The sequence below is a fragment of the Aythya ferina genome (assembly GCF_964211825.1).
Source record: "Aythya ferina genome assembly, chromosome: 27".
In the NCBI taxonomy this organism is placed as follows: domain Eukaryota; kingdom Metazoa; phylum Chordata; class Aves; order Anseriformes; family Anatidae; genus Aythya; species Aythya ferina.
Window position 1 is genome coordinate 2,566,729 of NC_140310.1, and position 12,479 is coordinate 2,579,207.

The 12,479-nt window shown below is 40.6% G+C and overlaps 1 protein-coding gene across 3 annotated transcripts in view; it reads right to left on the reverse strand.

Moving 5' to 3' along the window:
• Positions 1-337: 337 nt before the first annotated feature.
• LOC311424347 (uncharacterized protein) overlaps positions 338-12,479 on the reverse strand; it is a 252,395-nt gene continuing 240,253 nt past the window's right edge. For all 3 annotated transcript variants that reach the window (XM_084499419.1, XM_084499420.1, XM_084499421.1), the window contains 2 exons: positions 6,763-6,856; positions 338-1,315 (listed from right to left, as the gene is read on the reverse strand). In XM_084499419.1, the coding sequence (XP_084355545.1) occupies positions 1,143-1,315; positions 6,763-6,856 (267 nt within the window). In that variant the 3' untranslated portion in view covers positions 338-1,142. The remainder of the gene's footprint in view (positions 1,316-6,762; positions 6,857-12,479) is intronic.

The window sequence follows — 12,479 nt, forward strand, 5'->3', positions numbered from 1 at the left end:
CAGGGAGCCCCTGGTCTGAGCAGTGGGGACAGAAGTGGGAGTGCAGCACTTGGTCCCATTTGGGTTTACTGAATCCAGCACACATCTACTCCTGGCCTCTGCTGCACTACACTTGGCCAGAGCTGCTGGTCATCACAAAAGGACCATGCAGGCTTGGTTTTCTCTCTGCGGAGAAGCAGATGGACCTAGACCCAGCTGTTCAGATAGGAACGCCTTGCTGTCAGGTTGTGTTACTGGTTCAAACAGGCACAGCACAACTAAAACCAGACATACAATGCTGACAAAAAAAAAAAAAAAAAGAAAAAAAAAGAAAAAAAAAGAAAAAAAAAGAAAAAAAAAGACAGGTGAAAGCTGATCTGGACTCATCAATAACCTGACGCGCATCCTTGCCCATGCTCTGAGTTGAGAAAACACAGCAATGATCAGCACGCGGGTCAGGATTTCAACCAAGCTGTCCAAGGAGAATTTACTCTAGCTTCTTCCTGACAAGAGACAGAGGTATAAAAAACAATGCAGTGACTTCTGTTCAAGCAATAGCCGTGTAAAATATTGTTCATCGGAGCTGTAAAGGTTACCTCGGTAGAGAAATAAGGTCTGCAGCTTTTGGCTTTGTATTCCTTTGGGCAATCCATTTGTGAGGTTGTTGAAGGCAAGGAGAAAGGTCTAGTGATTGGAAAGGGGCTGCGCAGCACCCCCGGGTCAGTCCCGCTCTTGAATTCAGCATGTTTTTGTGTTTTTTTTTCATTGGTTTTGAATTGCATCCAGTCAATCCAGGTTTATAAAATGGCTGGAAGACATGGAGTGTTGCATTATAATATGTCACAGGCGCTAAGTACCTTCGAGTGGCCTTATCACACCGATAACACTTTTTCCCCTCTATTCCACGTGCTTCACACACCAAGCACCCATCAGCTCAGGACCATAGTGAGCCTTGGTGCTGTGCATGAGATGAGCAAGCTGAAGAATGAAGAGGGGTTAAGCAACAATCAGAGAAGCCACCAATCCTCCATCTCCCTTGGGGGCTGTCACCAGATGGTTAGGAGAAGGTCGAGCCTGAAATAGTTTGCTCTAGAACAGCTCCATGACACGGAAAGTTTCCTGGTGCTGCCTATTTCTTCCTGGAAAAGTCCAGGAAATCTTGCCTAGGACCAGATCCCTGTGCTGTGTTCATCTTGTCTCGTATTTATAGGATGCACAAATGGCTGAGAGCTCCAGGATTCGTAAGGGCACCCAAAACTCTGTCGCTCGCCCACTTCCACCTCTTCAGATACCCACGCGCTGTGCCAGAAATCCAAGCAAGTGCTGGGAAAAGAGGCTGGTGAAAAACCGACGTAACAAACAGGATTTTTATTTAGTTTGGAGCTTGTTAGGTTACATTTGCATAGCTACAATGTCAGATTCATTATTCATGAGCATCAACTGCGGTGACCCCCCGCCTCCCCCCCTTGCACAGACGTTCGCAAACACTGACTCCCAGGTTCCCAAGATTAGACATCTTTCTTGCTGCTTTAAGCAATTTCTCTTTAAAAGGAGCTCGGCAGAGTGACAGCCTGATTTTTTATTCATGTGTGGGTCTTTTCAAGGCATAACATTTACCACAGTACATAAAACCCAGGCTTGCAGGTTGGGGCTGGGGGGGTTTGGAGGGAGAAATGACTCAAGCAAATTGTTTTTAAGGGGAGTTTGCAGCAGGGAGCACATACATCCCTCTGTGCTCCTGTCCTTCCCTAGCCAGACTGGGGCAGGACGTCTCCCATCACACAGCACCTCCTCTCCCACCAGGTGACACCCGCAGTGACACAGAAAGGTCCCCAGGAGGTGCTGCAGCTGGGAGCAGGATGCTGCTCCGAGCACCGTAGCCAGCTCTGACCTCTTTTGCCACCTGCCCTTGGGCTCCTTGGATGAGTCCAGCAGCAAGTTTGGGGTGGGAGCAGAGCTGAGTGGTGTTTGGGTCTCCCAAACAGGGTGGATCTAAGCACCCATCCAGCTGCAGGTGTTGCCATCAGGAGGAGGGGAATCTCAGAGCTCTTGCAGGACACACTGGCAATTCAAAAAGAGCCCGTGCCATGGAAAAATGGCCAAGAGAATAAAGACAGGTGGGCGCAGAAATACTAAATGAAAGAGCTGGCTGTGTAGCGTTAGCACAGAAAGAGATCGGGGGTGAAGCCAATGGAATAAGCCAATGTTGTGATGCTTGTGCACTACAAAAAAGTATTAATTTATTAAATGCAAAAAGGTATTAAGCAGCATGTTGTCAGAAAGCCATGGGAGGTCGTTGTTCTGCTCAGGGTCACCACGATTAGGAGGATGGAGGCAGCCTGGGGAGCAAGCAGAGCTGCGCCAGGAGGGAGAAGGCAGCGGGAGGACACAGCTCAACACAACGCCCCGTATGGCAAAGCTGACAACAGGTGCAGAAGCTCCTGCCTTAATTTGCTGTTAGGGGAGGTTTGTTACTGCTTTAGGAAAATCCTCCCAGAAAAAAAAGGCTTTTCATGGCCTCTCGAGGCTAGGGCAGGGCTGAGCTTTCCCCAGCGCTGGAATAAAGGAAAAATGACCCTGTGGTCCAGCTAGAAACACCAGGAGTGAGTGTCAGTTCCCTCCATCAGTACCTGGCATGCACCAGGGAGATATCAGCTCCTTCCGAAAGAGCCCTGCATTGTTTCAGGACATCATTAGCATTTTCAGCACCAGGAGGGGGGGATCAGAAGCCGTGCTGAGAAGCGCTGCCAATCACACAGCATTTTTTGCTCGTGGTGTGAGGCACTCTCCGGCTCTCTCAGCAAAACAAAAAATGTAATCAACACAAATGATACTAAGATAAGTAATTAAATAGCTCAAAAAACATGAAAGATTGCATTTAGCATATGACAGGACCCTGGAAGAGAGCATTTCCAGTAGGCAGAAGTGAGCCCGTGCTACGATGGTAATTGCTGGATATCTTGACCTTTTCTTGCTGCTCAGCAGAGAATACTGCCTGTAGCACGCCAGTCCCATTTCTCCCTCTGCTGTCACCTTTCTGTGTCACTTGAGAACTTCCAGACCAGGGAGCCGGGGACAGAAAGGCAGCAGCAGAGTTTTGACACTGTCCTCACCCTCCCTCGTGCCTAGGTCTCATTCACAGCATCCTCCCTTGCTGAGAAACTCAGCACAGCATCAGGCATAAATAAATTCAAACCATAAACCAGCACAGGCTTTGGGCTGCGTAGCTTCTTATAGATATCATCTTCCTGAAAGAAATCTTTCAGATTTTTTCTGAATTTTGGCCAGTCACAGCCTCTCGTAGCCCCCCTCTTTCCGCAGGGGCAGTAGCACCACTTGCTCTGACACAGCAGCTTAGAAGGAAGCCGCAGCTTCTTTGGCACGTCCAGGCTGATGGCCACTCCAATTACCAACATGAATGAAAACCTCCCTCTTAATCAAAGGAAATACATTCTGGAGAGACGTGTGGTCACTTGGTATGAACAAAAGCAACCTTAGAGCCTCCTACTCCAGTAGCAGAGGCGTAACCCCAGCATCACCTCCTCCCTTTGGTGAGGTAGCCAAAGGGTTTTTGTTTTTTTACCCATTTTTTCGGTCCAGGGCTGTCCTCTGCTGACCCACCGGCTTCCCTCCCAGCTGGCGTGGTATGTGCATGCCATCTGGTGGCAAATTGCAGGAACGAAAATACGTTAAGAAGAACTGCTAAGACAGACTCTATTAAATCAAAAGGGTTGGAGGGCTGGTCACCTTAAATTTAGCCATTTTCGGGACAACTCGCTCTGCCGAGCAGCAGTCTGCGTGACCAGTGCATCCTCACCAAACCTGCACAGCCTACATTTCACCTCCCATGCAAGAGGTAGTTCCTTACGAGCCTGATTGACAGCAAATATTTTGTCAGGAGGTTGTCTTCTGATGGAGGTAGCAATTTCTCTCTGTTGAGGTTTTTTTGCATTGTAAGAGTAGAAAACTGAGAGAAAACCTAAGAGGGCCAGTTTTTAAACCTCCTCCTTGTCTTTTAGTTATAATTTTATCCTTGTTATCTAGGCTTTCCCCTTTCTTTCATAATTTTCCCGTTTGCCATCCTCCTTTTCTTCTTTAGTGACTAAATGAAAGAGGAAAACCAATCAAGACTGTAAATCAACATCAATAGCCAGAAAACGTCCTTATATTTTCCCCCTGATTCCTTTCTGTGTTTTCTGGTACAGGAGGAAGCAGTGAAATGGGTATTGGGGGACAGGTATTTTTTCCTGTAAGACACATTTATCAAATATTGATTGTAATGCTGTAATAGCTCAACTCAAAATATATGTAGATTTATGGTGGTTTTTTTTTAGTGCACAAAGTTGGCTGCCAGCACCCAAGTACGAACTGTCTGGAAGTACAGTGAGAGGGAAACAGAGGGAAAGGCAATCGAGTTTTATCCACTTGGTATTGAATAGGATTACAAGGAGAAGGCACATGCTGAGACAAAGATTTCATAAGGCTGTACTTCAACCCCCATGTAAAGGAACAGTGCAAGGCCATGCATCACTTATGCCTTATTTATAGGTATTAAATAAGACTTCACTAGAACATAGCTCTTGTGCTGACCCTCTGCAGATGGGTGAATTGCACCCTAAAGCAAATATAGGAAACTTGTATTATTCATCAGCCTCTGCTAATAGGGTTATTGCAGGCTGAGATGTTGCCTGTCTCGACTGAAGAGCAGACGCTGGCCTCGCTGACTTCTGTTTGCATAATTATACTGTAAATTCTGTCCCGCTGTGGCTGTATAATTACATTTTTAAATAAGAAAAAAAGTATTTATGTACATGTAGAGCTTTTTTTTTTTTTTTTCCTCAACGCTTCCAAGGCCACATTTTCAAGTATTCGGGATTAGAAGTGGTTGCAAAACAACAGAAAAATCAAGTTGTGCTTGGCATGTGCTCTGTTAGCTAGCAGGAGAAAGTGAAGCTTCCCACGAGGGGAAGCCTGCTCTGTTGGAAGTGTTCAGCTGGGCTGAAATAGGCTCCATCCCTACCCCTACATCCCTGGCAGGCTCCATCCCTACCAGGGGCTGTCAGCCTTCATAGTCCACCTGGTGAGCTTGTTCCTAGTATTGCAATGATCCACTGGGAAGGAGAAAATGCAATGATCCATTGGGAAGGAGAAAAATTGTCTCTCTAAATCAGTATTTGCAAGGAGCATATGGTTGGGTGGTTTTGGGGGCAGAAGCTTAAAGAAGGCTGGCAGAAAATGGTGCTGAAAAGAGGTCTGGGGGAGACACTCAGGGCCCAGCACTGCTTGGCTTTCTACTTTTCTACCTTCAGCACCTAATCAGTAATGAAGGTCCCAGTAAAATTTTCAGATAAAAGTAAACCTCAGGAGAAACCACGAGCCCAGAGGAGTGGCCTTACAAACCTGAAAATGACTTTAAAAAAAAAATATGAATTTACAAGCTCACTATACAAGCAGGGTTTGCTATATGGGTGCTCAGGCTGGAAATGACTGTGGTGCAGTGTTCTTCATGTCCCTGTTCAGGCACCATTTGTGGTGTAATGAGCACACCAGGGTTCTTTCACAATCAGTAACTGCTACTACTTCATTGATGACATAACTTCAGCTCTCCTTTTACTGAGGACAGGCTCACTTCTTAAACCATTCGCTCTACAGCAGTACTTTTCCACTAACTATTCACTGGTCAACAACTTTGCCCAGCAACAGAAAACGCCCAGCAACTTCCATGTCTTAACGGCTGGAGAACAAGCAGTCCGAGACAGCAAGGCACCTCCTGAATCATGCTTCTTTGTTTCTTTTAAACACTTTACACATTGGAACTTGGATGATACATTTCCCCTAAACCCTGCTCCATAGTTTTACCGCCAAGGTTGTAACTTTGATAATATTTGACATACAGGTGAAGACATAAGGTCACATTCACAGTAAGCCCTATAATTCTGCAAAAATCATAAGGGACCTAGAACCACAAAGCAAACACACAAAGTAACATTGTCATCCGATCTGTAAACATGCTATAAGAATTACTCACCTGAAGAAGAGCTGCATGCAATAAAGGCACCTACTACTATATAGATTGCTTTATTTTAAAAGATCCTACTAGTTGTTACCTCAAAAAGATGTGTTTACCTCTCTCAATTTGGAAACACATCAACCCATAGACCCTGAACCACCTAAACCCTGCAACTGATGGAAGGAAAAACAAAACACTTACCCTAAAAAGCAGCTCAGGCAGCAAGAGCTCTCTGATGGGACACCTGCGGCTCATATACTATTAGGCCCCACCTGGTACCCACCCCAATCACCTGAGAAAGGCAAAGCACAAGAAGGGAGAAAGAGAGCAGAAGGTGGTCCTGCATGGTCCAGCCTGGAATCTTCTCCAGTGGGGATTCTCTACAGGCCACAGCCTCCTTCAGGGCAGTTCCACCTGCTCCACCGTGGTCTCCTCAATAGGCTGTGGTGTGGAAACCTGCCCCACCATGGTACACCACATAAACCCACTACACTTACACTAGATACACGAGGAATTTAGGAGAATTAGGTACCCAGTTCCCAGAATCTTTGGAAATACTACACTGAATCAGTCATCTTTCAGAGAAGTTTTCATGAGCTATCATAGAACAGGTACTTTATTCATTTTTCTGCATTATGATCTTTTATCAAACACTGTGACTGTCAGGAACAACAGGCTAAGTTAATATTACTGCATGTATCATGAACAGTTCTGAAAAGAATAAAAGCTTTTCTAAATAAGTTCTACAAGAACAAAAGAATTATGTCACTCACCACAGCATACAAAGGTAATGAAGAAAAGCACACTCTGATCATTTTCTTTTCCTTTCATTCTTTGCTTTCTAACATTATGCTTGTTTTCAAGTTCCTAAATAAATAAATAAATAGAAAGAACAATTTGAACTAAATATACATAAATGTATATATATACATGCTCAACATATATGTTTGTATGGGGAACATATATGATATATATTTCTGTGTTTATATATAAACACTTAGAAAGGAACTGAGTGTATAATTTCATGGGTTACCACTGAAGTTTAAAGACAAACAGGTCTAATGCACATTTTCTCATTGTATGGAAAGGGATTTCTACCCCTGGTACAGCCTTGCACAGCAGTGCATGTCAATGTGCAAGGGAATGCCAGGTACTATCAAGAGTTTTATTTCTGGTTTTCAGGAGGAGCTCTGTAAGCAAGCTTTTCAGTTAGAACAATTAAAATGTAATTAAAAAATAGTTTAAGGCATGAGGAATTCTTTGATGTATCAACTTTCATCTGCTTTTACCATGTATGTTCGTACAAAATATAAGGGCATTATTCAGAGTCAAAGAAAAAATATCCAAAGTTTGCTCTTCCCTTTTTCCTAAGCATGACCTCACTGCTCCCCTGAAGCACTGATAACAGAATTATGGATGGAATCCACTTTAAAACAAAACAAAACAAAAAACTTCCACAGGAAGAAACCTATTTTCCATTTAGCTTTGTAAACAACCATTTGCAAACATACCACCTACCTTTATACACCTATATGCGACAAAAAAATGGCCTGTTAAGGGATGTTTCTTTATAGGATAGTTACCCATCTGGGATATTAAATAATTAAAACAAAGAAAAGTACAGTAAAGTCTGTTCCTGTAGTGCACTGCAAATCCAAATAGCAGGTTTACAGTATAGGGTTTTTGTTTAGTGAAAACTCAGATATGGACTTGGTCCATAAGAATGGCACAACTTTGTCCTCTTGTCACGAAGAGGCACCTATCTAGCACAGAAAACTATATTATTCCCCAGTGGGAAAAAGCAGCCAATTATCCAGAACAAATTGTGACTGTAACAGTGAAGATCATTTTATTATTGCCTGGAGGGCTTTTGAAACTCTCCCTATGAAATTGTCTAGTAAATAATTCAATGAAAATGATTTACTTTGGTAGGGAACTTACAGGGGAAAGCCTTTCAAAAGATTATTCTGTCAAAAGTTATTTAAATTAATTTAATCTTAAATTCCAAACAAATTGACTTAGATTAAATTTCAATATCAATTAACGAAGGATGGTTGTTTCTTTGTGTGTTAAGATAAGGAGCTAGAAGGAAGCCAACAACATGGTTCTGCATGCTCTGTTCCTGTCCATAAATACTGCAACGTGTTACTAAGTAGAAGCCTATGATCATAAGCCATGAACAACTTGCAAGAACTTCGTTAAAGCTCCACGGCATATCTCATCTACCAACTGTGATACATCCTAAACCTGCTTCTTTAAAGCTCCACAGCATATCTCATCCACCAACTGCGATGCATCCTAAACTGAATAACATGCAGCAGAGCACACTATTATTCTTTGGTAAAGCTGTATTTGGAGCTACTCCGAAGTTCATAGTAGTGCCAGGTAAAGCTAACAGAATAAATTCATGTTTATGTATGATAAATTCAACCCCACAACAAACGGAATAAGCTTTTCACTTGAAATGCCTCTGTCTGTCCACTTCCTGAGCATATCACAGTCCTCCTCACTTCCTACAGAGCTGTAATTAAGCAACACAGAAATGTCTTCTCTGCTCCCCCATCCAAATAATTGTGGTAGAACTGTCCACAATAGACAAAGGGAAATAAATAAATACACAATGTTGCTCCATCTAAGTAACTGACAAAACAAATAAACAAACCAACCAAACCAAACCAAAAAAACCCTCTCCCCTTCTTCTAAAATTAAATTTCCCACCACTTTTAAAAGAAAATAATTTATTCCTAAATCTAGTGTTTTTCAGTCTTGGGAGAATTTTACCCAGAAACAAGGACCTTAAAGTGAAATATAAATTTAGTGGGCAGACTAAAAAACTATGTTCCTCACCTTAGTTCCCAGTGGCATTAACTCCCGAGCCTACATGGCACGGTCACTGCTGCATAGAGCCCACCTGCACGTGAGCAGAGCTGCTTTATCCATGTCTATGAAGCAGAAAGCTGCTGAACAGGAGCCTATGTCCCTTCATAACTGGTGGAGGAACATGACTAAGAAGGTATTTAACATTAGACATCTTGAAAACTCTGAATGCTAGCACAGATTACAGCAGTCTTAAGCATGCCTTTAAGTGACCGTTTTAAAGAGAGTAGCATATTCCAGTGCCCCGATACTAACCATCTGTTTGAAAGCATTATGAAGTACAGCCTGTAGAATGGGATGGAAAATGCATTCATAAATGCAATTTATAGTGGATATCTGAGTGGCTTCTTTTCTATCCTTTGCTATTATTTTCTTCAAGCATTTGCTACAGAGAGGCATCCTACAGGAAAGCAAATACTTACAGAACAGCTCTAGACTCTTAAGAAGGCAGATTACATGGCCAATAATAGAATCACAGAACATCCCAAGTTGGAAGGATCATCCAGTCCAGCTTCTGGCTGACTCTACCCAAAAATTCAGACCACGTGACTAAGTGCACACTCCAAACACTTCTTACACTCCTTAACAAAACAAAAAAAAACTTGCCCACCGTTTCTTATAAACAGATATCTGAATTACAAAATGTATAGGTTTTCAAAAATAACCACGTTATCTTGAAGCAACATGAAAAAAAAAAAAGTCGTAAGCCATCATTTCACTGTGTTTCAACATTTGCCTTTCTTTATGTGAATGCAAGGTCTTTGAAAAAGTAGGTTCTTAGCATCCAGAAGTTATTTTCTTAAAATCTGAAGGCTGTTCTTCACAAAGAAAAAGTTGGAAAAAGAATTCACACATTTCAGTGAACGTTGAAGTTTTTCAATAAAATAAATTCCTGGCTTCACCCATAAAGCAGAAGCAGAGAATAAGAGAGCTGAAGAAAAATTTACTTCATGTTTTGCACTAATAATGACTAGAAAGTAGTTTGTCTAAGCGGTAACTACATATAAAAGTTTAAATTACTGGAAGCTGTATCAGCTACTCACTTAATACAATATTTTGTTGAATGCTATTATGTGAATAAATTGGTGGAAGATTATAGGTTTACTACCCACCTTCTGCCTTATAAGAAATTATGTACAAGATTCCTCACATTTAAAAATGATTTTATTTTTTATTAGCCTATGACATCAAAAAATCTTTTTTGAATTATACCTTTTTTTCTTTTTTCTTTTTTTTAGATAGACTGATTTGGTAAAGACCCCCTAATTTAAAGTATTATCAAGACCTTATTGCAGAAGATTTGTTCCTTGCAAGACTAAAATAAAAACATCGTGCATCTTTCTATATTAAAAGTAAATACCGTGGCCTAAGAGCTAACTTTACATGCCAAAGACTGGAAAACATCAAAAATTTGAACAATATATAAAGATAATGAGGGTTCATCTAATTTAACTACATAAGACGGGAAAAGTACTTTATTTCAGGTGATTGATAGTTCCAGTAAACTTGCAGAGTTAGTTTATTGTTGAAATTCTCACTGCTGCAGAGGTTTAGGGAATGATTTTACTTCTCTGTCCTCTAATTCAAGGCTTATGACGTTACAGGAGTAAAAATACAGTTGTTTTGCAAGTCCCAGTTACATGCTTGGGCTGTATGTTATGTAAATAAACAAACTACAAATATAATTGCAGATGCTGTCAAAATAACTACTGACTTCAGTAAGGAGTAGTATGTAGAAAAACTCTGCTGCAGTATTTAATCATCTACTGTAGCCTGCACAAATGCATGTGAAAAAAATACCTAGCTTGGAACTCAGAAAAGTTCTTAACCACTGAAACAAATTCTGTACAATTAAATTCAAAGTCCTCATAGCAAAGATGACTTTGAAAAGGCTGTCCTTACTTTTCGATCGCTGAAGTAAATAGACATGAAATCATGAAAGCCAAAATATTTCATGTGGGTTGAACGGTAAGAGAAATGTCCATGTTTTCCTAGAATACAATTCCCAAAAGAAGGATCTTTTTCCCTTTTACCATCGATACCTCCACTTACAAGATAAATAAGGGAGAAATGTACAGAGACAGTGCAAGTCTTTCTGCATCCTAAAAAAAAAAGCAAGTACTTTCCCCTATGTATCAGTCCTGACAAGTAAAGAGGAAAAAAAAGGATTTAAAAAGATACTTGGATATTAAGCTGTGTGTTGTATCTGCCAGTGAACAAATAAAGGTCACATCAGAGTGTGCAGTGAATGTTAATTTCATTTGGTGAAAAAATAAAAATAAATAGATACAAATGACCCTGTAGACTATAAGAAAATCCTATCTGAAAAGCTTATTAAGACTCATTTGTTATGTTTTCCTCCTAATTGCTGGAATTAATAGTAATAATATATCCTACAGTCCCAAGATTAATGGGACATGGTTCCTTTCTTTGTGTATACTTTTTTTTTCCAGCATGAAACTATGGCTAAAACCCCATTTTAAGAATTTGTTTCTAAGAATTTGTTTCATTAGGAAAGCTTCAAACAGGTATGAATGAACTGAATAACGTGTTACCTTTATATATAACATAAGAATATGTGTGTGTGCATGTATATACATAATAAATATATATAAAACCTTAAAAAAACACAACTCTCCCCTTCTTGGTTGAACATATCGATATAAAAAGAGTAGGATAAAGATGAGCATCTTGCATGCTTGAAAAATTAAAAAGGTGCTGACCCCCTCAACTAAAGTACTTCATCCTGAAATAGGTCTCAATGACCACGCAGATACCTGCAGCCTGTGGAGAGGACCACTGGTTGTAGAACTAAATGGCTATTCCTGTGTTTGCCAAAACTTCCATCAGTATCCTGGGAAAAATATTTAGCGATACAAATGCAAAAATGTTGCTATTAATTGTCCACCTTCTTGCAGGTAACTACAGCAGTAAAAATCTTCCACAATGAATTGTTTCTGAATTCAATGAATTGAATTCCTCTTCCACAATGAATTGTTTCTCAAAGACACGGTTTTGTTTTACCAAAATAACACTTTCTTTAGGCAGATTCTGAAAAATATAAGCAATACAGCATGTCTCTATCTTCTGGTAATGAGTACTCCCTACAAAGGGCATGAAACTGCTAATTTCTTGGCTGAGCTGGATTTTTTTAATTATTTTTTTTTAACCTCAGGTTACACCTAAATGATGGCAATTGCAAACAGCAGAAATTGGACTTGGCACAAAATTCTCCTTACTAGAGGTGTGTGGTATTTAGTGCCTAGTATTCATTCAGAAACATTTCCTTTTTTTTTTTTTTTTCCCCCTGACTCAACACTAAACAAAATCATTTTTAGAGCAGGAGACAGTTTGTAGCTTGCAACCACCGTTGGATCTGCATAAAGAAGGTAGCTGTTTCGGTCCTGTCAACAATCCCTTTTTAATATTTTCACTAAAAACAGAAGAAACAAAAAGAAATGGGAGGAAATACCAAAACTCACCAATTAAAGTAAATTTTCAAATATTAAGATCACTTGCTTTAAATAAATAAATAAAACTTCCATTAGCTATGTCATGACCTTAAAATAAATGCTACAGCAATGGTAATTGTGTAATTACATTACCAGACTTT